Source organism: Boleophthalmus pectinirostris, unplaced genomic scaffold, assembly GCF_026225935.1.
Source record: "Boleophthalmus pectinirostris isolate CB_2022bp ecotype Guang Dong unplaced genomic scaffold, ASM2622593v1 HiC_scaffold_12, whole genome shotgun sequence".
NCBI classification, from domain to species: domain Eukaryota; kingdom Metazoa; phylum Chordata; class Actinopteri; order Gobiiformes; family Gobiidae; genus Boleophthalmus; species Boleophthalmus pectinirostris.
Window position 1 is genome coordinate 21,527,452 of NW_026571018.1, and position 26,632 is coordinate 21,554,083.

General features: G+C 37.8%; 1 protein-coding gene across 1 annotated transcript in view; it reads right to left on the reverse strand.

Moving 5' to 3' along the window:
- Nucleotides 1-26,632, reverse strand: part of LOC110165054 (roundabout homolog 1-like) — a 99,717-nt gene that overhangs the window by 56,119 nt on the left and 16,966 nt on the right. Inside the window, exon 2 of the mRNA XM_055148550.1 lies at nt 18,156-18,482. Within this exon, the coding sequence (XP_055004525.1) occupies nt 18,156-18,482 (327 nt within the window). The remainder of the gene's footprint in view (nt 1-18,155; nt 18,483-26,632) is intronic.

Here is a 26,632-nt window from a genome sequence, read left to right on the forward strand (position 1 = left end):
TGCCTTCTCAGCATGCAGCACACACAAACATACACACACACACATAGGTGCACACATGGGCTCACACAAGCAGTGGATAGCACAGGTCGGAGATAATCAATGCCAACAGAGCCGCAGTGGAGGAGAGATACTGTGGAGTGAGGAAAGAGGCGAACCCAGGGCCAAGTTCTACTCAAACAAGCAAAAGCCAGACTGAAAATAAAGAGGGAATACATAGGCTAAAGGAGCGCCCCCACCAACAATATTTGCAATGCTTTGGTCTCAAAGGAACATTCCATATGAAGTCTCAAAGGAATTCAACGCTGCACTGTATATAATATTGTAGTATACTGTATAACAAGGTCAGTCAATACCATCTTTGGGTTGGGTTGCCTTAGGAGACATTACAGCTCCAAAATCATTTCGTTATGCTCATTGTTACTGACTGAGAAACAGACAGAGAGTTTAGTTGTGTCTTTTATATACTTTTTAAGGAAATGTCAGGGATGGAAAAAAAGACTAAAATGGAAAAATACAATTACTTCTTGACCCAGATTGCAGATTCTGATTTGAAAATATAATAATAATGCTATCACTGAATCAGGACACAAGTTCAGACAAAAAACTAAAATGCCATGTAAATGTCACAAAATACAAAATAAATCATTAGCGTATTATTTTTGCTAACCTTGTATGTCCTTCAAATAGTGACTAATAATTTTAATTGTTTAAATGTGGAACTTAGCTGGTTCACAGACAACATCAAGTCCCAGTAGAAAGAATGGAAGTGAGCAATTTTGAAAGCCATAGAACCAAACACAATGAAATCTGCATGTTTTAGTATGCATCTTTTCTTTTATTATTAGCATTTTTACAAGTACAAGCCAATGAAAACACACACTGCCCAAACTATTTATAATGGCCGATTCATGTATTCCCAGGAAGGATATGTGACAGCAAGTATGTGGGGCTGGGGAGTGACAGCGCTCCTACATCACATCCCTGCTCCTGTCGCGTGCTGTCAACAAAACTCAAGCAACAACTGACGAGACGCGCAGGTGTCCAGTGGCTATTAGGGTAGAAAAAAATCTTGCTTATCTGTCAGCGCGGAGAAGCAGTTAGGGGAACGGCCTGTCAATTAAACAAGAGCTCATCTCCAGCAGCTTTAAGAAGAGGGGTCAGTAGAGACAGCAGATATGTGTCAGTCCACATGGGGAGGGAGAGGATGATTCAACAGCTTATTCCTCCTGGCATTTAAATGGTATATGATAGGGGAAATATGGAAGATAAGGCCTGTATCAAAATATCTGTAAAAATAAAGGTGAACATGTAAGATAAGCAAAAAATATATATAGTAGCTATATACCTATACTGGCCTCATGGGGATAGGAGGAAGTCTGAACTAATGGTTTGAGTCTTGGTAGCCAGTGGTACTATATATTTATACTATTTGCTGTATTCATGGGTTTCAGCTGTCTTTTATGGGTGCTATTTTTACTTATTTTAATACTTTTGGCTATTTTAAAGATTTTTTAAATATTTATTTTGTTTATAATTGTTAATTTCTATGGCAAGTGTTCCAGTTTTTCAACACTGTGAACCCCATGTAGATAACTGTACCAATGCAATACCCAATTCAAACTAAAAGTTAGCATCACTACATGAACTAGAAGATCAATTGATATGAATACTACTTATTTCTCTCAGCTTGTCAAGAGTAAACTAGGCAAAAAATAATAATAATAAAAAAATTTAACAAACATGAATGAGCAAAACTCATGATGTGTTAGATAAGGGGTAAAAACTTCTGTGCCATTAACAATTTTCAATAATATAATAGTAAAGTAGATGCTCAGATTTAATCATACTAGTCTTAAAACAAATCATCCCAGTAAAATCAAATGCGAGCAAAATCATAACACAGCAATAAGTAAATAAAACCAATAAATAAATAATAAATAAAAGACACAGGGGACCACACAACTCACACAGTGTTAAAAACCAAAGAATAAACTTTACTCCATATATAGTAGTAAATATATACTAGTACATACATAGCAATGTGGGAAAACTACAGCGAATAATCCATACATCCATCTTTATCATGCTTGTTAGCTTGTTTATGTGGTAAATTATGGCATATCACCAAATCAGCAGAGAAAAACCTATCCCTCATCGATCTAATTAAGCGCCCAGTAATAAATCCTCTCATACTTCACTCCATCTGAAGATTTTAATTAGGCAGCTCAGTTTGAAGGCCATGCAGATAACACTCTATGGCCTCAAGTGTCCGTGTTGGGCTTGTGTGTTTGAGTAGCATACCCAATGTTGCGGCAAATCCTACTTTGACATTCCATAAGAAATTTAGCACAGCGAGGTTGCAGCCCTGAAAGATAATCCATAAAATTGTGAAGAAACACTATCAATTATTAAAGGGTGGAGTTCTGGGAAAGACATGGTATTTTTGTTAAAGTCCAAATTCTTGCAAAGTGTTCACAGCCCAGGTCCCGTGTGTGGCTAGCGGCTGGTTTGATTGCGAGGTTTGTATATAGGGCTAGTGGTGCAAGTTGAACTGCCTCTTTCACAAGAAGACCCATAAGATTTCACCCATCACCGATTCTTTGACAACTTGACTTAAAGTACTTTGTGCATACTTCACAAGAAAAATAACTGAAAAAAACATTTAGGTTTAAGATTGAATAATAAATCTTCCATACAGAATTTTAGAATTATTTGTCAATGTCTTCTTTAATGCACTTCCGGAAACACTTCAAAAGAGCACAAGGCTGTCACCAAATGCATTTCACTCACTGGCATGATCTTATTAATACATCTCGCAATTAAGATATTAATAAGAAGGACACATGCCCATTCACACCTCCACTTCTTTTCAGATCTGATTTCTCAAGATCCACTCACCAGCGTTCACACCGTGTAAAAAGGCTGACAAGAATAGAATAAAAAATCTTATTGACAGGTGTGAAAGAACTCAGATGCATGTTTGAAAGAAATGTAATCCTAAAATACATTTTATCTTGAGAGACATGTTCTTGTGTAGAGTAAGGCTGGGGTGACATAAAAAGCCTACAGTACAGTATAGTGTGAAGCTGAATAAGATGAGCAATATGGTTTTGATGCCAGTTCCAAGTTTTGACAAGGGTGGTATCTTACAGAAGGCAATATAAAATCTACTGTAGAAACATTAAAAGATGCACTACGCAACTTTTCTGGTGCAGGGTCTGCTATCATCTTGTCTTCATGAAGATGTTATTACTTTGCCTGGAATGTTACGTCGTATGACATTAAACTTTCATTACAGGTGTTTCTATTGCTCAATACCACAATTCCTTCTGTGCATAGGGACGACTCCACAGATCTGAACTGTAATGTAGCGTAGTGCTGTAACCTGCTTGTCTCTTTTGTGAGGTTTACTTTATGCTGTGGAACACTCTCGACAAAGCAGTAACATTTTCATGGAGGCAAACAGGTGGCGGACCCTCGTGCACCTTTAAAGAAAGTCCTGCTGCAATACAATTCACACACGACATACTTTTAGATACAAATATGTCCCATACTATTACAAAAAACACTGGTAAAAGTAAACAGCATCCATTTGTAGCAGCAATTTCTGCATTAGACAAAGAACACCTGTCATTCATGTGCTGCTAATGTGAGCCTAGAAATGGTGCTGCCATCAAACACACACAAAAAAGTGTCATTTGCACAGATGTTCTTGTTTTTCTCTGTCATTTTATTACCGGATCTGTCTCTTTGACTAATATGTCTTTGAGGCTGGATGTAATTGTTATGAGTCTCTTTGTGCTCCTATCAAAGCTCACAGCATGCAAATCGGCTGCTCTTTGGAAAAGACAGAATTAAGGTGTTTTGCTGCAAACATGGAGGAGACTCTCAAGAAGCGAGAAACATCTATTATAGTAATTATGTTTTAATTAGCAAAAGCATAGATTCTACATAAGCTCTTTGCCTATTTTGGATGTGCCCTAAAGAAAATGTTGTTTACAGGGCTGCCAGATTGTAAATAAGCTACAGAAACTAAAGGAAATGAGCCGACTTTGTAGTTCGACTCATACTCATAAAATTAGTGAGCTCAAAAACACTTTTCTATAGAAATGAATAAAAAAAGAAGTAGCTAAAATTGTGTTATGTTATTTAATATTTAGTTATCATGCTCTCCCCTTGAAAAAAAAAAAAAAAAACAAGACAAAAAAAGTGCCATTCAAGGATATTAGACAAAAGGTTGAGAGCTTTTAGTGCTAATATTAGATTAATTAATTCAGATAAACTTTATTGATCCACAGGGGAAATTATTTGGACACAGTAGCTTACACATCAAAATATATTATAATATCACAGAGGAAAAATGTAATATATAACAATAAATCTACTACAAGATGATGCCTGTCTTACAAACTAAAATTGTATCTGTAGGTGTTGCATGACATCAGCTTCATAAAGGTGAATCTGATCAAAGGTCAGTGTACAGCCATGACATCAGACTATGCTGCGCCCGGCTAACGTGCGGTGAGCTCAGACAAGTATTTCCCTGACAGAGTAACAGGTGGCGTGTGTCTCCCTTCTCCCTCCTGACTGACACTCACATATTATTTCGGTGGTGTCCCAGTTGCTGACAGCTTGTCAAACAGTGGATTCAGCTGCTCCTCCTCCTCGTGACCTCACGGGGCAGACACCACAGAACATCATCATAGTGTCGCAGACAAACACATAGCAGGCTTTAGCGTGAAAGCTAACACCTTGGCACAGGGTTAAACGACCCAGTGTTTTTCTACACAGGAGGAACAGCATATATAACAGCATATAGGGGTGTTAAAATGAAGGCTTCTTGTTTAGGTTTCAGTAATGGTCACAATTTTTCAGGGGAGAGGTAAAAATTGTTATGCCTCAGTACATATATTATAAAAGCAAATTGAAGTGTGTTCTTTGTGGATCTAACTCTAAAGCACTTATAACCTCATTGCAGTGAATAATAAGAATGGTAGAAATGTGTTACGAAAGTGAGGCACAATTATATAGCTTTTATTACCTTTTGAGGACAGTAAAAAGTAAGTACACTTAACAAGTGTGAAAATAATGCTTTCTTTATATTATTATCACGAGGTAAGACTGTTATTGTGAAGGTTAGGTGTGAGTGATTAAAAGGGTGAGGAAATTGGAAAATGGGGCACTGTACCATTAAGCTGTGTATATAAACGATTGAAAAATTAAATTGCATGAAAATTAGGAATATTTTAATCAATCTTATTCACATGGATGCTCGCATGGCTGATCTAAAGATACACAAACTCAAACAGGCGTCGCTAATAAATTCCTAACTCCGCTGAAGTTTCATTCAAACCATGCACATTTTTCAATTTGACACTCCCCAGTTTGCTATTGTATTGTTGTCTGAAGTATCCGAGATGTAATATCACACCCAAAAATTAATTTAAGCTGCATAATAGCATATTTTTTCATGCTAGATTGTAATAAATTGCCGGTAGATTGCTGTTAGGAAAATGACTTGAATCCTGATACGTTTTGGGTAAAGAAAAGAAAAACATACAGCAGATGGATACGCCATGGAAAATGTAAAAACAACAGCTTTAGGTAGGTGCTTTATATGGAGATGCATGTCAATGCCTGTAAGCGGTGTTTAAAAGTGCGTAAATAAATGATCGTCTAGAGCTTCTACTGCTTTGACTCTTTTAATTATTCCAACATCCTTAGTTTTGTCATCACGTCTGGGTTTTATTCTCCCCCTCAGCTCCCAGTCTGCCACATATTGGAGCCTGTATTTGACTTCCTTTGTTAAATCTGCAGCAATAGCCTTGGGAGGTCTGGAAGAAACTGCTCCATAGAGAACAACAGTAAATGAGGCAGGCCAGGCGAAGGGAAGTCACGCTTTTTACATAATCAAATATTCATTTTTAGACTCAGTAATATTGCACTGATATATTTTCAAATGCCTTGGAAAGACTCTGAGCTTCTTCATAATAAAATTGAGGCCAGTGTGATTGTTGTTGGGGTCTACAGGTCGAATAAAAAAGAGGAGGATGCAATATAGGGCTTTTCATTCACATGCAAGCAACTCTTAATTTAGATATAAGGATTAAAAAAAAGATTCAGTGAGGATTTTTAATTCATTATATTGCTTATGACAGTTTTTAAGTTTAGGAACATCAACAAAACTTTTTGCCTAATGAATCCTTCACTGGTGAACAGATGCTTGAAGCTCTAAGCTAAATTATAATTGCAATGAAAAGAAATATCAGTAAATAACAAATCCATTTTAAAATCTAATTCACAACTATTACTGAACAATTTAAGTAATTTGAAAATGTAAAGAAAGGCAGGATACTGGATGTCTGGAATGTCAAAAGTAGAATCAGTATGGGACCCAGAGACTTATATGCTCAACACATTGTGGTATTGGGCATCCTAGTCTGACTATGCTTCCATTGTAGGGAGTATTATACCTCTGATGACATAGGCAAGATAACGAGAACTGAGCTGGAGGTCTCCTTGGCAATTTTCCTATCAACAACCAATTATTTTGGAAACTAAATCGACTGAATAAGTTAATTGAGAGAAAACAACTGGACATTTTGAAATGATATGAAGTGATACTAACATAAATTAAATTAGTAAATTGCACAGTATGTGGAAAGCATTTTATTAGGGTTTATGATGCTTGATTGACGAACTATACAACGACTGGTAATTAACATTCATATTTTAGGATAAAACGGAGAATTACACAAGCAACAAAATGGCAGACATTTAATCTCGCTCAGTCAAGTTTAAATTCAAGTCTGTTTCAAAAAAGACCAGTCTGAATTCTAAAGAACAACAAAGCATGGTTAGCCTGAAACAAGCTTTTGAACATCTATACCAAGAGCACCTTCAAACAACAGATAAGTCATTTTAAACACATGGATTTTTCTTCAGCTTCAATCATTGCACCTTTGTAATGAATTATAAATCATGTACTTGAGCTTTTGAAGTGCAAAAACACACAGAAACACACCCTACTTGGTTTACAGGCTGTGTGCGCTCACCACTCCCCAGTATCTGTTCCAGTGACATGTCTATAGCAGCCAATCACACCAGTGGTCATCAAAGCATTCAATGAGCAGCTTTGGCAAATCAGCCCCAACAGCGGCTCCATCACAAACCTGTCTGCACATTCCTGACTCTACTCCCAGAGGACACAGATGAAGAGATGCTCTGAGAGGAAGAGGAGGAGGAGGGGAAAGGCAGAAAATAGGAGAGGCAGAACTGACAGTGATGGTGGTGGTACGCCATGGAATTGTTCATCTCATTATTCTATTGAGAAAGCAGTGTCTCTCTCTCTTTCTCTCTCTCTCTCTCTCTCTCACACTCTTTGTCCCCCCACATTCCCGGTCCATGTTATAAATCAGCACTTCTGCAGCCTATTAGACAAGACGGCGGCACATTTTTTAGTTTTGGAAGAGTGATTTTGCATCAACACCAGATTCAATGCTGCTTGCACCAGCAAATGCAACCAAGAGGCTCTTTGTCATACAACGCTGTCTTTTAATTTCTGCAATCTATACAAAATTTTACATATATTTCTTGTTCCTTTACAAACATGCATTATTATTCCTCTTTCATTTGTCTTAATAAACAAAAGAAAGACCATCTGTTTCCATTGTGAGGTGAGTAGTGCATACAATATAGTTTTAGATATATTGTAATGACTTGGAAACATATGTGCTATAATTTAACAATAGCCAGTTTCACTAACAACAGACTTTCACACCTTTGCCCTTCGTAACATACAGTAGGTTAATTGCAACTAAAAATAGACTATGGCAAAGAGGTACAATAGTGTACAAAGCTAGACTGTTCTCACCTTCAGTAGCAATGCTCTCTCCAATCATACTGCAATAATGCCCCCAAGATCTGAGACTAAAGATATATCCAAAATATCTATATGGTTAGCCTACATAAGCAAGGTGAGACAACTACAGCAGAGACATTATTAACAAGGAAAAGGTTTCTCAGTACTATAGTTGGAACTACTGATATTTAGATATACTATTAAAGATTAATATTAGATTAAATTCATGGTGAATTAAAGGTACACCAAATAAAGTTTTCCTGTGGTGAGTCCAAAACCTTTTATTATTCATCAAGATGTTTTGCCTGAGGTGCTCCACAAAGTGGCATAAAAGGTTGTGTGTTTACATATTTTATTTTTTTTTTAATTCTTAAAAATGATCGTTTTTATTTATTGAGCAGTGAGGGATGTCCCGGTGTCTCTGTTGGTATGCCTTGTGTAGACAAAGACAAACCATTTGGTGAGGGAGTTGGCAAAGCTTCTTGCCTAAAAGGTTAAGAATGACTTTTAATTTCCCTGTATACAGCCTGTTTTCCCCAATGCTGATCACACTGTAGTTGCCGGGGACTTTGTTTAAAGAATCATGATTAACTGAAAGCATATTTCCTAAAGTTTGTAATGTTCAACTGTTCAGAAAATGACTAAAATACAATTACAGTGCATACATCTGGGAGGATTATCGTGTTTTTTTCATTTTTTCATTTCATTCATTTAATTTCCTATTCTCTGTGTCACATTTAATTCAACAAAAATGGTAGCAAGTGAAAAGGTACCTCACAAAATGTACAGTACACAGTAATGTAACACTAACATTAAGGTGACCTGAATACCCCCTGTGAGACCTTCTTTACATGTCCTATATGTAACCCTTATGACCTCTGACCTCTGCATAAGACTGTTTTTTAACTTGACTGTGAATCCTGTTGACTGTTGTGATGATGAATAACAGACTTTATAACATATAGGGTTAATAAATCACCAAATCCACCACTCTCTCTTCTCTTCTCTGACAACTATATTACTCAACCATATACTAAGCCGTTAATATATCAGCCTTAACGTAATTACAAGTGAAGTACTGTGACATGTGCTTACCAGTGCAAGTTTTAGGCACCACAGAGCAATGACTGTTTTGGTATAGATATAATTTAATTTGGCTTGTTCAGACACCTCTGTAACCAAGCTAATTATCTTCCCCTCAAGAATGTCTCTTCTTATCACTGTAAGCAAGACCTAAGTGAATAAATGACGTCAATAAATTGTGCAAAGTTTGTGGTTGTTGAGAAAGGATCAAATCTAGCTGCTCTGTGGCTGTAAGGAAACTTTTGGGTCTCAAGCTGAGCAGGAAAACAGGGATATGATTCACTGTCAAGGGAAACGGTCCAAGCCAAACACGGTCTCCACGGCAACTATCAAGGGGGAATTCATGAGCATTCAAAATGATAGCAAATATCACTTGATGAGAGGTGAAATGAAGACCTACACAAAACATATGCTAACTGACAGCTAAGTAAAAATAAGGCTAGCAAAATTATCTTCAAGTGACAAGCATGTTTTTGCAGCCGAAGCTTATTCGTCTCCCATTTGGATGAAATATCTGTCAGCAACTTGAACCCCAAAGAAAAACTAAAAGGATATATTGTCCATAGAGAATAGGGGACAAAAAGCAACAGTGAAAATTGTGTTTTTAATAACTCATCATAATAGGGGTGTAAATTTGAGTTTTTACATATCTATTCTGTTCCATATTATACTATTTTCTGATCTATGTTATAATGTTGTTTCCTCATCAAACAAACACACCTGGATTTGTGTTTTGTTTCATTGATGAATGTTTAATACACAAATCCTGCATATTTAAGATGAATCACAAACTGAAAACACTCTGTTCCACCTTGAGATGTCATGTGGTAATAAAGGAAGTGCCCCACTGTGTTTAAAAAACTAAGTACCTTTACTAGAATCATTTGACCATTTTCAGCCCTGAAATTGAACTGAGCCAAAGTTAAAATGTAGCTGTTAACTTGAAAACTAGTGCTTCATGAGATCACAAAGTGGAACAGAGCATTTTGATCTTTGGAGATGTAGAAAGACCAGGATTACTCAAACGTGTGTAAATGAAACACAACTCCAGGTATGTTTTTGATGACGTAACATTGTTCTAACATGGCTAAACGCTCACTAGAGTAAATTTAAAGCTGTCATGTAGAGTATATGACGGAATACAATGAGGATAATTGCAATTAGTATCTGTATATAACATGAAATAAAAATGTTTCTTAATTGAAAGAAAATTCTAATATAAATGGGCACACTAATCACGAATTGGAAAACAACGTACATTCTCATAGGCATAAAATAGCCCTGACACAGTTAAAGTTGATTAATTAGGGTATTTTTAAACATATATATGATTGCTATCGTTATGGTTGGAAAGCTACTGGAGACTGAACATACTGGACAGGGTCAAAGGTTATCAGTCATCGCAATTAATCGCAGAGAAATGTTTTGGAAACGGTCACATTTTTCTTGTGGTAATTAATTGAAATCAACAGCATAAAGCATGATTTCTAAAGACCAGGGCGCTTGATTAGACAGCTATTCAAATTTACTGCAGGTAAATAATCCTATGGGACAAGAAATATGCAAAATATGTTAACATACCCTTTAATAAATCGCAGTGAGTAGAGCATAGTGGTTTAAAGATCCTATATTACAGAGAAATGACTCTTGTAAGCTTTAAACCATGTTAGAGTTGTTACTTCATCAAAAACATACCTAGAGTTGTGTTTTGTTTCATTCACACATGTTTAAGTAACCATTTATTATTAGTCTGTCTACATCTCCAAAGCTCTATTCCACCTTGTGATGCCAAGTAGTGGTTGTTTTCAAGTTAACAGCTACCTTTTACCTTTAGTTCAGTAGAGATTGGCAATTCCAGGGCTGAAATCATCCACATTCTAGTCACGGTGTATGGAGTTTAAAAACACAGTGGAGCACTTACTGTATTACCCCATGACATCACAAGGTAGAACAGTTTGAAAGAAAAACTCCGGCTGAATATGCAGGATTTGTGTGTTTAACATCTGTGACTGAAACAAAACGCAACTCAAGGTATGTTTTTGATGAGGAAACAGCATTATAACATAGATCAGAAAAGAGCCTAATATGGGCCCTTTAAGAAGCTGTCACTATTGTTTAGGTCACTGCATTTATATTGAGTGTATGTTCAGTCTTGACATCGCATACACACACATAACCACACAACAGGCAAAGCGTTTTACATTTTGATAACATAGCAGCAAAGAAAGGAACCATATGGTCTTTGTCACCAGCCTCCCTCTCCTGTTCCTTCGCCTTTACAAGCCAAACAAACCCCTTTTCGGCTCTGCGTCTTGACACTCGGGTGCAAAACTGGCACTTGGAAATGTTGAGCCTTGGGGAATATAGCGAGTGAAATTGTTTAGACAATGCTCGCAATGCACTCGGCCAAAAGTCTCCAGACTGTAAACACGGCGCAGCTGTCCTTAGAGTGTGATAGTTAGTCACTGCCTGATCTGAACCGTGGAGGCCAAGCGGGAGAGAGAGGAGCGGGACAACGATGAAAAACAAAGGGAGACGAGAACTATTCAAAGGTTTACATGTCGTGATTTGAACAATTAGTCAGACAGTAATGGAAATCTTAAATAAGCATGTTAACATCTTGGTCATAATGAATGGAGGAAGAATATTTAAAAGTCTCGTCAAAGTACAACATCTGGTTTTTGTCGGACTATTGAAAGCAGCTGGATTAGTGCAATTAAGGTCAAAGAGGCATTTAGTAAAACATAACAAACAAACCAGCGCAATGTTTGACAATCTATTTTGACAACAGTGAAGACATTTATGTGTGATTTTGTTTTGTTGTAACAATATCAAATGAGAAAGATAAATGTGTGTAAAGGTATAGCATGCTATCAAAAATGTTAGCACTGATCATTTAAAATCAGTGAACAAAGGAGCACTACAATCCAAAACATGAGGAACTTTAACGTGTTTGGTGTCTCACGTTACTTATCCATAGGTTTCAGAGCTATGAAAAATTTGCACTGTTGCCATAGCTATTAACAATTTAAAACAAATGATTATCTTTTGAATAGGTAGGTGACCTCAAAATGTTGCCTAAACAGGAAGCTGAAATAGGACCTTAAAAGGCTTGGACCACCAGCCCTTCTTTTATGCATGTAAACCAAGTACTGTATATACTTTATGTAAACTACTGATGGATCAAACGAGGAAGCCAAATGATGGAGTAGGAACCGGGAAAATAAAATTCTAGCTTGCGTTCCATCTGTCACCTGCAATTGAAAATAAACATGCTATCTGACATTGTGGCTGGAGATGAGCAGCACTTACTATGTTTGTCTATCAAATCAAAATCAGCCCCTCTCTCCACAAAGGGGAGATGACAAATTTCCCAAGACGAAGTGAATCGCTGCCACTTAGACGTCTCTTATTGCGTTCTTCCATAGTGGCTACAGACGCGGAGCTGTCAGTGTGCGGTGACAGCCAATTGAAGTGAGCAGCCATTAGTTAATATAAGGGGCCAGGCAGAGAGAGAAAATGTGACCCAGGAGAAGGGGAGAGAGAGAATGAATCCTGAACACGCTACGCCCACTGCACTGGCTCGTCATCCAGCGTGAGATTACAATCAAAGGGGAGCGGACATGGGGAGAGAGCAGGGGTCCCACCTCCCACCTGTCAATCATCCGACCTGAGCGAGCTGTGCGTATCCCCTGATCCACTTCAGAGGGAGAACATATCTATCATGGTAATGCATTCATACCATCAGCATGAGCCTGAACAATGAGCAGACGCAGATCTGCTATCTGTGAAATAATAACAAGAAAACAAAACAAAGAGGTGAGCTGGAAATTATTGAAGATGGTTGGATAGTGTTTTTCTTTTTTCTTTAATTTTTTTTCTTCTTGTGTTCCTTTTTTTTTAAATGAAAGGAAATGCTTGTGCAGCAAAAAAAAAAAAAAAAAATAGTATTTTGATACTACAGTTGTATCCATGGTTGCCAAGTGATGGCAACTGCATTCCAAACTGCATTCGAAAAATATTTTGGATAGTTAAAGGACCTCAAAATGGTGCCAATAAACAGGAAACTTGTGGTTCAAAGTATTGACACAATGTACTAATTAGCTATTTAAAAGCATGGCCGCTGTAGCTGTATTAGGTTAGATAAGCCTTTCATGACAAATAATCAAATATGTATGGGTAGGTGTTGTAGTCTGCAACTACCAGTTACTACAAAAATCTACTGATAAGCATCAGTCCTTCAACAAGTGATTGGCATTCTGAATTCACATGAATTGGGCACACAACAGCCAAAATGCTCCAGATTAGTCTCCTGGAAAGACAAAAGTTCAAGTAATTGGCAGGATGTAAAATCTTAGACACAGCATTGGTATTGTTCATTACCAGTTATTTGAGAATAAATTGCAAATAAATAAATGGGCTGCATTTGTTCATTTTTGTTTTCAAAATGATGGAGTTGCTTAGAGTTTAAGTTTTGACACGTTAATCAGCTTTACCATTTGTCACTTTCATGTTAAAATGTAAAATGTGTCAAAACATTGCACTGTACCTTTAAAATATTAATATTCGAGAGAAGACACAACATTAGCACAACTTAGTGTGGTCTAGTCTCAGCGAGGGATTTCTCATGTCTGCAGGACATAATTAGCATGCTCAGATTTTAGTTAATATGAATTTTGCCAGAGGGATACATGTTGAGTTGTGTTTGCTCAGTCTGCTCGGCTAGGGTCAGGGCGGTGTTCCCAGCAGATAAATCAAACTTGCTTGGACACATGCTAAGTAATTGACTAAACATGATGGATGCCTCTAAATCTGTTTTCCATTCCCATACAAACTTGTGGAACTTGTTACATGCCTACACTGTACAGCTGTCATTCCCGCAGGCTTATTAATTCATCACCACGGCTTTATGGCTTAACCCCCATAAGCCTTCAGTCGCACTCCTCCTCCCACAAATGGCAATGTCCAATTAGTTTAAGAATATATGCCGTACTGCTTCCCTTTACAGAACCTAAAAACAGGTCCGCTATCCAATAACCTTTGGAGTACATGGGCTGTGACTTTGCCTTCACCTCAATAAAGCTCTTCGTGATTGAATCAAGTGGCCGGGGTCAATAGGACATATGTTCATTTCCCAGGGTCCTCTAGGGTCCCCGCGGGCAGGAAAAATATGCTGAGTGTCTTCGGTGACATTTATTGGAAAGGAACTAAGTTATACGTCCTTTCTCGAAGCGTTCGTGTTTCGTCTCCGTCAGTGCCAGCCCACTCTGTGTCCGTGCGTCTGTGGACTTATAACTGTAGTGTTGAGGATCCAAACCCTGTGGTCACGCTTCAGGCATTGGCACACGCTACATCTGTCAGTGTCTGGAGCACGTCACCTCGGTTTTCTGCAAACAAGTTTCAGTGCCTTGAAGGACAGACAGTTCTTCAGCTGTGTACTCTCATTCTTTCTATGTCATTCTTTCCCAGCAGCCATCAGCTTATATCAGTCAGTGTAGTGGAGCAATTTTTAGCCGTCACTTCTTCAATACTAGTGTCAAATTATTCATACCTGCACAAGAAAGACACTGATTTTTTTTAATTATGTAAATGGAATGAAGGCTTAAGACATAATTAATTTCCTGATGAAGCTTTGTATGGTGCTGGTGATAAGGGATCAAATGAATTGTGCTGGTACCAGACTGTCTTTTGGGCTTTCTTTTAGTGAAGTCCTCAATTTATGTAAAGTGACAAGATTCATTGACAAGTCATTATTTTATTGCTCGTTCGTCATCTCTGTATTTCAATAATATGCAGAGTATAACAGTCGTTGAGACATGAAAAGTGTGGCAAATTACTTGATTAGAAATGCATAACTTGTAGTACAATGTTTAATATGATGCCAATACAGCATATAGGAGTAGCTCCACAATCATCCTGTGCCCGTGTCATACAGCACACTTTTACTGATTAAGTGCTTAGGAGTGATTAATTAGTTGTGGCAATTTGTACGACTGGATTTAAATTAGTACTCATAAGTCGCACCGTGTAAGCTGCACCGTCATGATGGTTTCATCAACATCAAGCCCATGAAACTCAAATCCCTGCAGAAGGAATCGTTTTCAAATCTTACAATGGTGAACTCTCATCAAACACTGTTGAAACCACAAGGTCTTTATATTCAGGATTATGAAAAATTGTTTTGTCTTCTTGTTGACCTTTGCCAAAACTGCATTCAAATGAAAAACTGACAAATACACTTTGATGTTTTTGCTAACAGACTCAAAGCAAATAAGCCAATGCTGATAAAGAGGGCAATGACACCAGCCACCAGAGACATGCCTAACACAAACAGTAGATAGGACAGAGGAAGAAGCCTGACACATCTATGATATAAAGTTTCATATAGGCTACAACTGGAAGGCTGTGTAAACAAGGTTTGGGAAACAATATTCTCTTTCAGCTACAGTTAAACTGTTATTTTTTCACAGCCTGTTGCTCTTTACGTGTCATCTTGACTGACACACTCACTGGGGGAGCTTTTGACCACAGTTGAATCAAAGCCTATGATGCTCTCACATTTTCTTGCCTCACTGTGAGTAGTATCAAGACACAATGAATTGTTTTATAGTATTCTGTAGTCTACTTAAGTGTGCATGGGTATATAACAAGATATAACATATAAAGTTTTCTCCTTCTACTTTACTTACTTAGCTAGCTAATACAGTTGGAATCCTAAAACCTTAAAACCTTAAAAGTGGATTTTGTACAAACAGTATATTTTAGATGTTCTATGAGAAGCATTTTATAAACACTGTGAGAATGTTTATCACTTATACAAATTCTACTCAAGACAGGTGGTTCAAAAGTTTAATACTTCAAAATATGTTTCATGAAAACCCTGAGCTACAACAATGTGTCAAAGACTAAAACATAAACAAATCAAACACCAACAAGACTTGACAAATGATCTGTCTCATCTGTGTATTGACAGAGGAGGGTCAGTCCTCCTTTTAACACTCCCAAGCTTCCCCAGCACGCCCCTAACATAACTCCCTCTCTCTAGTCTATACCATTACCAGAAGGGAGGGGTTGTGTTCCTCTCCGGCCACAGGGTGACCCATGAGCCCCTCTGACCTCCAAAGGATAAACTCGGCTGGACATAACTCATCCGGACAAGTCCAACAAGTCTGCGCTGTTCCCGATCGACCTTAAACCAGGCAGTAAATTTTGTGAACTCTGAGCTGTATATAGCCCCCTCCTCCTCAAGGGCTATCTCTGGCTTCCCCAAACTATTCACACTGCTGATCCGGCATTATCCCTATATCCCGTTTGACCATGTCTTTCATTAGGATTCATAAGGTGAAAATAGACACTACAGGGGGAATTATTATTCTAAAACCCTTGCAAAATATCTGCCCATGGGATAAGGAGGGCCTTAAATGCTGAGTAAGCTGACCAGAGAGGCAGTAATAGATGGGGAGCTGTGAGGAGTATTAGGGCATGACTGTGGTTGTTAACCTTTGTCACACACACTTCCTTACTGCGGTGCATTCTTCTCTCCTCTCTTGTTTCCCAACGATTTGGACTTGTACGACTCAAATGAATTACCACGGCATCTGTACAGACTCTATTTGATAGACCAGGGTCATGACCTTTGCCCTCTGCCCCCCCGACTGCTTCTTTCAAGGTGCCATTCCATCAGACTTAACTAACACTAGGGTTGTTTGTTGGCACACTTTGGCTTGGGCTGCGAAAGGACACTCTGTCTATTTGAACAGTCCCCAAAAAATTGTTAAATCATTTTATTTTTTAAGCAATACTTAACAATACAAACCTGCTTAAATTATCACTATGAGTACACCAAATATTATACTAACATACTACCATCTAAACTACAGATTATACACCTAATACAGAACATTCTAACAGTGAACTAACAACCAGTAGTAATTATACTGTAATACTGTATACTGAAATGCAGAAATATCACTTTCTACAATGTTTGGAGGATTACACTGCAAGTTTAAGTTCTTTGTATTTTAATTAGGCTTTTTGCAGTTCTTAACTTACTTGATATTCTAATTTTGTATATTTGCATATTTCAAAAATGAAAATTGTGATCCATTTTCTGTTATTTAGTATCCTTAGTATTATATCCACAAACCAATATAACTGGAATAGATAGCTCAAGATAAAAATGAATGACTAGGACCTCTAAATGAGATGCTAATATATAAAACGTGTTGAGTAGATTTGACATTACCTTTAGCTTGAATGAAATAACAGACTAACGACCCCACATACTTGACACTTACAACTTCCCTGATTCAGCGAGTGTGCTCTGTCACCTGTTCAGAACGCACTCCTCCATGTTAAAGCCTGGGATTAAAGGGACACACAGTTGCTGCAGTTTGACAGGTGGACTCGCTTACTCAATCTCCACCTGTCTCTTCACCATAAAAATGACCTTTCGACTGTAATTGGAAAGAAAGTAGCAAAATAAAGCTGGCATCCGTATTTACATATTAGGTTTCATATCAGTGGAGCGGGCGGGTTTGAAGACGATTGAACTCACTGATGCGTGAACTGGCGATAACAAAGACCAAGATAGCTTTCATTAAAAAAGAAAATAAATCCACCAAGGCGCCAGGATTTGGTGCTTGCTTTGAGACATTACAGAGTAAAAAGATATTTTGAGCAAATATGTTTTAATAAGACAGTTCTGTTTAAGAAAGCAGCTTACTTTCTTTGAAAGAACATATAAAAATCCTGCTATTATCACCTTGCCAAAAGTAGTGGAAGCGATTTAGGAATCAGCATGTGTTTAAAAAGGTGATCATCTCAATTCTGTCCACAGTGAGATGACAAAATGAATACATAAAGTAAGATGTAAGTTTATAGGTTCATACAGCAGCACATAATCTTCTTTGGCAAATGTGTTTCACCAAGATAAAGTATAAATGAACTACATTAAAGACAGCAAGATAAAGACTGCACACTTAAATCTATACTTAATTGTAGCTCAATGACAAATTTGCTTCAGCTGTTATTTTTATTTATTTATTTATTTATTTGTCTAAATAAGTGTAGTGATTTATGTGAAACACAAGAAGCAAAAGTGATGGCATTAAAGTTGTCAATAACTGAACAAACTTTCATATTGAGGAACCATTTTGTTTTTATAAACCATGCTGCCTTGTTGGCCAAAAGGCAAAACAGAAGTACTTACTTGCTACTTCTAGAGAAGCATTGTGGCTGATAGCCTGGCCCAGGTAGTTGCGTGCCACACAGACGTAGACCCCATCATCAGGTTTGCTACGTCGGCCGTGGACAATGCGGAGGAAGAAGAGGGAGCCACTGGGCAGCAGCATTCGATGTGAGCGCGGGTTCTCGCGATCTGTCTCCACGCGCTCCCCGTCTTTGTACCATTCCACTGTGGGCGTGGGGCGTCCCTCTGCCTTACAGTTTAGGGTGGCTGGTTCCCCTTTGGACACAATCAGGTCAGAGGGGTGCTCCACGATGCGAGGGGGGGAGTCCTCTTGACGCAGACGAGAACCTGCGACAAACAAAACAGATCCATTATGATATTATGATTATCACAATTAGTGGTTAGCAATGGGCCAAAATATAAATCAATAAACCATTTTCTTGGAGTCAGATAATGATTTAGATTTTGATCACAATTCATGTGACCTTAGTATAGTTAAACTGCCTTAAAAATGAACAGTTATCTGTGCAGTCCAGTCCACATTGCAATTAAAATCTACCTGCCTGCTTCCTGAGGCAATTTCACAAAACTAGGATATTGTCACAGAAATGAGAGCACTATTTGATTTTGATCACCTTATTTCTCAGTCCTAATTGCAACACCAGCATGAAGTAAATTTAGTTTTAAATGAGAACACAAAACACAACAAAAACCTACTGCTTTCTACATTCTTTGGAAAACAAATTGTTGCTAGAAAAACATAAAAAGTGGATTACAACAAAGTAATCAGGGATGAAATTGGGTCCCCAGGTCTGTGTAAGAAACAATGGAACTAGCATAATTTTATCCCCACCTGAGCCAGAAAGAATGCTTGGGACATGATGTGCTATTTTAGTGAACATTTCAGTCGAGTCAATGCATGTGAACAACTGTTTGAAATTGTTGTTTTTGTGACCGCAGTAATTTGCGAGTGAAAATACTAATCCAATCAAGTCAAAAACTGGTGCCAACCCTTTGAAGAATTTCATATTGCTGGTTCCCAAGTGTATTTTTTGTATCACTAATAATAATCCAATTTGACAAAATAATTACCCAGCAATAACAATCACAACAGATCATTATGTTCTGTATTTGTTCCTTCAGTTGAAAACACAAAAAGGGAAAGTTTACTGGTATTGAAAAAATATCTATCTTTACAAGATGACACAATTGTTTTAATTAAAATGGGATTAGGGCTATGAAAAAACACTGACAGCACTCTTAAGATATTTTTAATCAGCAAAACCACTATTTCAGTCACCATAACCACCACTTTTGTTTGAAACTCTGCAGTATACAGCCTTACCTGAAATTCCTCTAAATGAGTTATAACAACTAAAATCTCCTTCTACACTTCTGCAGTTGGCCATTTTTAGCCAGCCATAGTATGAGACCATTACCAGTGCTACAGCAATAAAAATCAATATTTCCAGCCATACCTTCACTAACAATCCCACCATCACCTTTAATCCCAGATCCACTGATGAGATGTCAATCTTTCTAGTGCCCTTGCAGAAACACTGGGAGTCCCCAATGCACAAAGCAGCAGCAGCAGCAGAAGCCATGGACAAAGCAAACCGCTAATGAGATCCAGGTACACAAGTCTAATGTCCCCACTGTATAAGCTCCTTACATCATGTTTCAAACCCCCAACCTTCACAAACACACACCCGTCTATGAAGAGACATGTTTCCTCTCCGGTCCCTCCAGTACAAAGTAAAGTTGTTTTACTTTGGGCTATAGCTTGGCTATAGCTTCAATTCATACCAGTGGTCTGAATCTCTACATTGCACGAGCAATAGTTACTTACTGGAGTGTAAAATTAATTTTAGAATAACACTAAAATACACTAATGGCTGTTGAAGAGGTAACAATTAATATGTATGGATACAGTACACTACAACTATATTATAATAAAAGGTCATAAAAGATATCCATATCCAACCACAGGGCTTAGTAGTGCTGCATGCCTTTAGTTGCTTAGCTGTTTCATTGGTCGATTAGTCAAAATGTGTTTCATCAGGTTTTAATGTTGTTTATTTGAATAAATTATAGTTACTGGACACAAATGGACAAAATATGGTGTTTTATCTCAAAAAGCTAATTAGATACAGAGTCGTCTATTGAATCTTAGTCTTGGAATTGTCTTGTGATCCCCCATCGTAGTGCTTCGCAATCCCCTTGTGGATCCAGACCCCCACTTTGAGAACTATTGAAATAAGTTGAATTATAGATATAGTTTTCAGAGATTTTGCTAAAGCTGTTATACCTTGGTTGATGAATCCACACACACATGCAGTGGGGCACTAGTCGCAAAAACTGTTGTTGTGTCCTTAGGGAAGGCACTTCACCCACATTGCCTAGTATGAAAGTGGTGCATGTGTGAGTGATGGTCGGAGAAGCCGATGGCGCAGATTGACAGCTGCGCTTCCGTCAGTCTGCTCCAGGGCAGCTCTGGCTACAATAGTAGCTTACCACCACTGGTATGAATAATGGTCTGTAAAAGTGTCTTTGTGACACATGTCTGTTAAAAAGCGCTATATAAATAAAAACTTACATGTGCATGTGTTCAGTCAACCAAGAATTGAACATGATTTTTGTCTCAAGTCTTGATGTAGTATCTTGACAGCTAGCATTGCAAGACAGGGTCAATGCACTGAAGGAGCCATAGCTTGCAAAAGTCTGCAGGCAAAATAACAGGAGTGTTTTTGTACTTTTCAACAAAGTTCTTACACACACTTGTTGATAAAGTTTACATTGTGTGATTGATGGATGTAAAACAGAGAGCTGTACCATCTCAAGTAAATTTTACTTTCAGTGTGCGGAATACAATTTTAATTTTCCCACCACCTTCAAACAACCTCATGTTAGCACAGGCTTTGGACATAACTAATTTAATTAAAAAAATAATATTGCCATTACATTTTTATCTTTTCACACTCACACCCACTCTCTTCCTGCAGTGTTAACATTGGCCTAAACCTGCTATAAAACTTCTAAGGCCCAGCAGACTCTGGGAGTCTATTAAAGGAACGTGGCATTAACATTAGGTATGCAGCCTCTTTTTCCATTTTATTGCAGTGGGAGAATGTCACTCTTGTGTTCTTTCAGGTCGCCGCAAACACTATCTCGCCTCGCCTTGAGTTGGGCCCCCCTTTAACGTGCCAATGGCCCCCGTAAAGCAAATAATCACCAATGTGTGAGAGAAAGATGAGCTCCTCCACTCCCCTCTGCAACCAATAAATCCCACTCAGACACATGTTTACACAAGTTGATAACACCTCATAGCATCCCATGAAGTGCAAAGAATTTAATCCAGCTGCTAGTGTTCTGGTTATCTTTTTTAACTGTTTTATATTCTCTATTAGATTAAGAGAAATTAGTTATAATGAGTGGGGGGTTTCTATAGGCCCACCCCCCATGCTATTCACCCAGAAGACAGGAACAATACATGTTGCTGAATCTGAGCTTATCATTATGAGAAGTGTGCTGACATTAGCATTTTCTATCCGACAGCTCTATATTAACGGGTTGTGGGCTGCTGAGATAAGCCCTCCCATCGCACCACTGTTAACATTATACTTATTCTAATGTGCCGGCTTTGTTTCCTCTGCTGGGACCAGTCTACATTGCTGCAAAGCTTATGAGCGCGCAACTAGAGAGACTAAGGACAGACTTCCAAGATTTGCAAAATAATAATAAAATTTGAGAATTTTAACTCCCCAGTGCTTTTAACTGACTAGTATCACAAACTCAGTCTCTCATAATTCTTAAAAAAAATCTTAAAAAATGAAAATTTATACAGATAGGTTGGAAACAAACTAGAGTTAACCACAAACAAAATTAAAATGTGATGCCTTTATTAGTAATTCTTTTTGCTATCTGTGGCCTGTCTTCAGACCCAGACCTCTTTCTCCACATTGCGTCATTTCCCCCGTGTTTTCTGTCTTAAGTTGAATAAAGGTAAACAAGCCTAAAACAAGCTTTAAAGCATATCACACAACAGGTGGCCTTGTGTGGTTGTACATGCCATACATATAAAAATAGCATTAGTATTATTATGCGGCCCACACAATATAGAGAAAATACTATACATTTACATATACATTTTAGTGCTGAAAATAATGTATATGAGCCGTTGAGTCGCATCTACTCTATACGCACCATCTGTCTTTTACAACAGTGTATTGAAGAGTAATATTTTGTACATAAATGTTTCATTGTAAACCCTAGATAATTAAGGGGAATTTGTTTTACTGCAGATATAATAGCTAATAGCTGATTAGAACAAACCATCTACTTTTGTATTGACTGTATTGTAAGTAATTAGCTCTGAAAACAAACAAAAACACAATCTAATATTAATCAAGGACACACCTGTCTGAGTGAAGCTAGAATCCTAAATAAGCTAAACAAATACATGGGAGAGGGCTCGGGGCTGCCCTGTAGCCAAAATCATAAATATTCCATTTCACACTGAATTTACACATTGTCTAGACATTCAAATATACCACAAAACAAACAGTAGCCACATTGCTTTTTGGGCCTTGGTTCCTTGTGCACATGCTTCCTTTCCTTGTTCTTAATTGTGTTGGGCTGGTGCCTAAGGGTGCACGCAGCTCCCTAAGCTCCCTGGCATTACGGCAAGGCAATATCAAACCGCCACAAGTGGGCCCCCACAAGACTGCTGGTTTATCTGCAAAGGGCCAGCAGCCAGTCTACAATAAGTATGCAGAAACATGCTCGTCCATCCACAATGGACTACAACCGGGCACACCAAAGGTCATTTGTAACACCTGTGCCCCCACAAATCTGTTTTCTGTGTCCTGTCAGTCATCCCCGAGGCTGTGCTGAGGCTCTTATGAAGATCTAGAAAAGAAGAGGAGGAACACAGAGAGCTGGAGTTGTTGTACATTTGTTTTGTTGATAAAAAGGAGGCAGATTTGAAAGGCAAAGTAACTGTGGTTCCCAGGAGAAATGTGCTGAAAGAAGGAAAAACAAAGTCTGGCAATAAAAGTGGAATGATTTGTGCCCACATACAAGTAAGCTATTGGCAACAAAAGACCACGGCAAATTTCCAATGTCTTAATAGCATCATAAATTGTATTAAGACCTAAGCCTAGGAGTTATTATGAAATTACTGTGTTGACGTTGAATTATCTTAGTGGAGACACAGAGAAAATCGAGGAATAACTGAATTAAGGATAACTGAATCAAATGACATATTCCGTCCCATCTGAAATGTGCACTATTTCACACATGTTTTTATTGCAGAAAAATCCCCCGAAAACGTTCTTACTGTGAGTGGGGTCATCATACACAGATCTGACTGGGCCTAGTTGTACCACCTGCTTGTCTCAATGTAGAAAAATTACCTTAATGCCATACTGAGGAAGATTCTTGGCAAAGCAGTAAAATCTCCATGGAGACCAGCATAAGGGAGACGCTTCATCAGAAAAGTTATATAATGCACTAGGGATGTAACAATAACGGAAATATCATGATACTGTAATGTCAAAAGTCTCACAGTAATATTGTAGACTGTCACAACATATCGAATCACAAGTTCCTTTGCTTAAATGCTTGGTTTTATAGTAGCAACAGATTATAAACAGAGAGAACTACATATCCCATGATTCATTTCAGTGCAGACAACATGGAGAGAGATGTTTTTTACTTGACTTCTTGGGATTAAGACAGTAATAATTCACACCAAAATCTTGTCAAGGTATTTTAAAAGCAAAAAAGTGTATTAGCCTCTCCAGGGCAGTGTATTAGTATATCAGCCTCTCCAAAATATCGCAATAAATATCATACCGTGAGATGCATATCGTGATAATATTGTACCGTGACTGAGATTTGGATATTTTTACATCCCTATAATGCACCTTTAAAAGCCAGTACACGCCTGCGTATATGTCACTTTTTATCATTTTACTTAGCATCTAACTGCAGTCATCAACCAAAATTAGCATGATGACTTCTCACACTAAAAATTTTAAAGCAGTGGGTTTTGGTGTATTGCTAATGGAATCAAGTGCTGCTGCTTCTGAATTCACCCAGTGACACTACACAATCACAAATTCGTCTGCATACTAAAAACATCTCATGTTTAAATGTGTTTAAAATTCTGCTGCTACAACCTTGCCCCCCAAACACCAGCAAATTATAAGCCTATAAGTCTTGTTTTACAGGTCTAAGCCTTGCCCGAAAGAATGAGCATATCTTGAGAATACCAGAGTTTAAAAGTGTCCATTGACGCCACCTTGCTAGCCCACCAGCCATTGCCTTTGCATTGGAAACATAATCTCCCCCCGTGGAACCATGGGATTACCTGTACTCAAGCGCCATCACCCCTTCGTAGCAGAATCGTCCAGACCACACCATAAAGGCATGTCGATTTTGTAGCTGGGCTTAACCAAGTGCTATAAACAGAATAGCAATGTCTTGTTAAAGAAAAATCCCTTTGTTTGGGCCTGTAAAAGTCATTTAGTTGTCTTTTTAGTGACCCATGGGCTAGACTGCGGATCAAAGTCCACACTTTTAATGGTGAGACAGGGATTTCCACAGGCTTCGCAGTTCAAAGCTGTGCCCTTGTGAGTGAAATGACACCACATGTTTGAACAGACAATCGTCCATGAGGGAAAATCAACAGCAAGCGGGTATATTGGCAAACATCATGAAAACAAGGAGCACAGGGACCAGAACATGGGGTAGTCTTATAGCTAACCATTAAATGTATTATCATCTCTAGCTTTTGTACACAGCTGGTGTTATTGCATCAGAATGTATTGAAGAAGAGAAAAAAAGTGAGCACACTAATTGAGAAGCAGCTTTAAGGTTGTAAGGTAGAAAGAAAAACAAATACTAGCAACAATATAATTAAATGTTTATGCAATCAAAATTAAATGTTGTCTTAATACTAAATGAAAAGCAGAAGAGAAAATTAAAGTGTTTTAAATGAGAGATTTTCACTGAAGCCTGGCACAATTGATCAAAAAAGGTACATGTTTTCATTTTTCTAAAATTTAATTAAACATGCTTTAAAAAAGTAAGAAAAAAGAAAGAAAAAAACATTTGATTGATATAGTGCTTTTTGCGCACTCAACAGATGCTTAGCATTGTATTATTCATTCACTACACACATGGTGGCAAGATATATTGTAGCCACAGCTGCCCTTGGACAAACTGATGGAAACATGGCTGCCAGTAGCACCTCCACTGTTCACTCACACACAACACTGATAAGGGCTTCTTGCCTAAGGACACAAAGAAAAATCAATACTCCACAGTTCTGGTTGGTGGACAAGTCCTCTAACCACTGACCACTCCACTTTGGAATTCAGTATTCAGCTCTATTCAGGCCTGGGCATTTAAGGTGGTATGGCAGTAAAGCCACCTCTTCTGTTTTCTCTCTTTAGGTCACAGTCATCATCCAAACTACCATTCATATTTTTATATATTTTATGTGCAAATTTAGAAAAGATTACTTCAGTTTTGGAATGACACCTAATCTCATAATCGAAGACCAAACATGAGGATAAATGCAGGTCTTAAGAGTCTTGCGTCATAGTTTAATTTTAGTAGACTGATGTCAGCATTTCCATCCTAGATCTGCTCAACAGATTCAAGGCTGTCATGTCATGAACTTAATGGGTCAATTATACCAGAGTCTGCATACTGTGTACTTTGTATGACTGCAGTATTTTAAGCACATTGAATTATCTAATTTTATCACAAACAGACAGGAGTTTAAATGGAAAATTAAATATTATTTAAAAGTGACATCAAATGGTCTATTTTTAAAATAGGATAAGGTTAAAGGTTTAAAAGTTTGGATAAGGTTAAGTCAGTACAACTACAATGAGAGATAAAAGATCTTCATAGACTTTTAATAAACACATTGTCACATACCTAAACAGATCAAAGACAAGAATATCTTAACATCTTTGTGCTTGTGGTTGCTGTTGGCATGGCAACAGCCAATAACAGATGGCAGCTATAGTTAATGCTGTCAGTAAATTACAGAAAGAGTAAATGAATCAATGGTGCTAAACACCTAACAAATGTCAAAGGGTTTCCATGTACTGGTTACTTTATTCCGTAAGACATTTTTGTTTAGATTTTTTTGTTTTTACTAAAGGTGAATTAGGTAACTTTTGGTGAAAGGTCACCTGCTATTTATTTCTGGAATGTTTCACAGTATGGCATTAAATATAACATGGTAAACAATAACATGGAGACAGAAACAGGGCAAATTCTCATCCAGAAAGGAATAGGTAATTGTAGTCAAAAGTAAGCATGATCAAACTACTGAATTTCAGTGCTCATAACAGACCACCATCTGAAATTCTTACAAATCCATTAAAACAAAAAACAAACAAAAAAAATCATTTAACAAGAACGATTTCAAGAGCTCATCTCTTGGAGACATCTCCCAAACACAGACAGAGTATTCA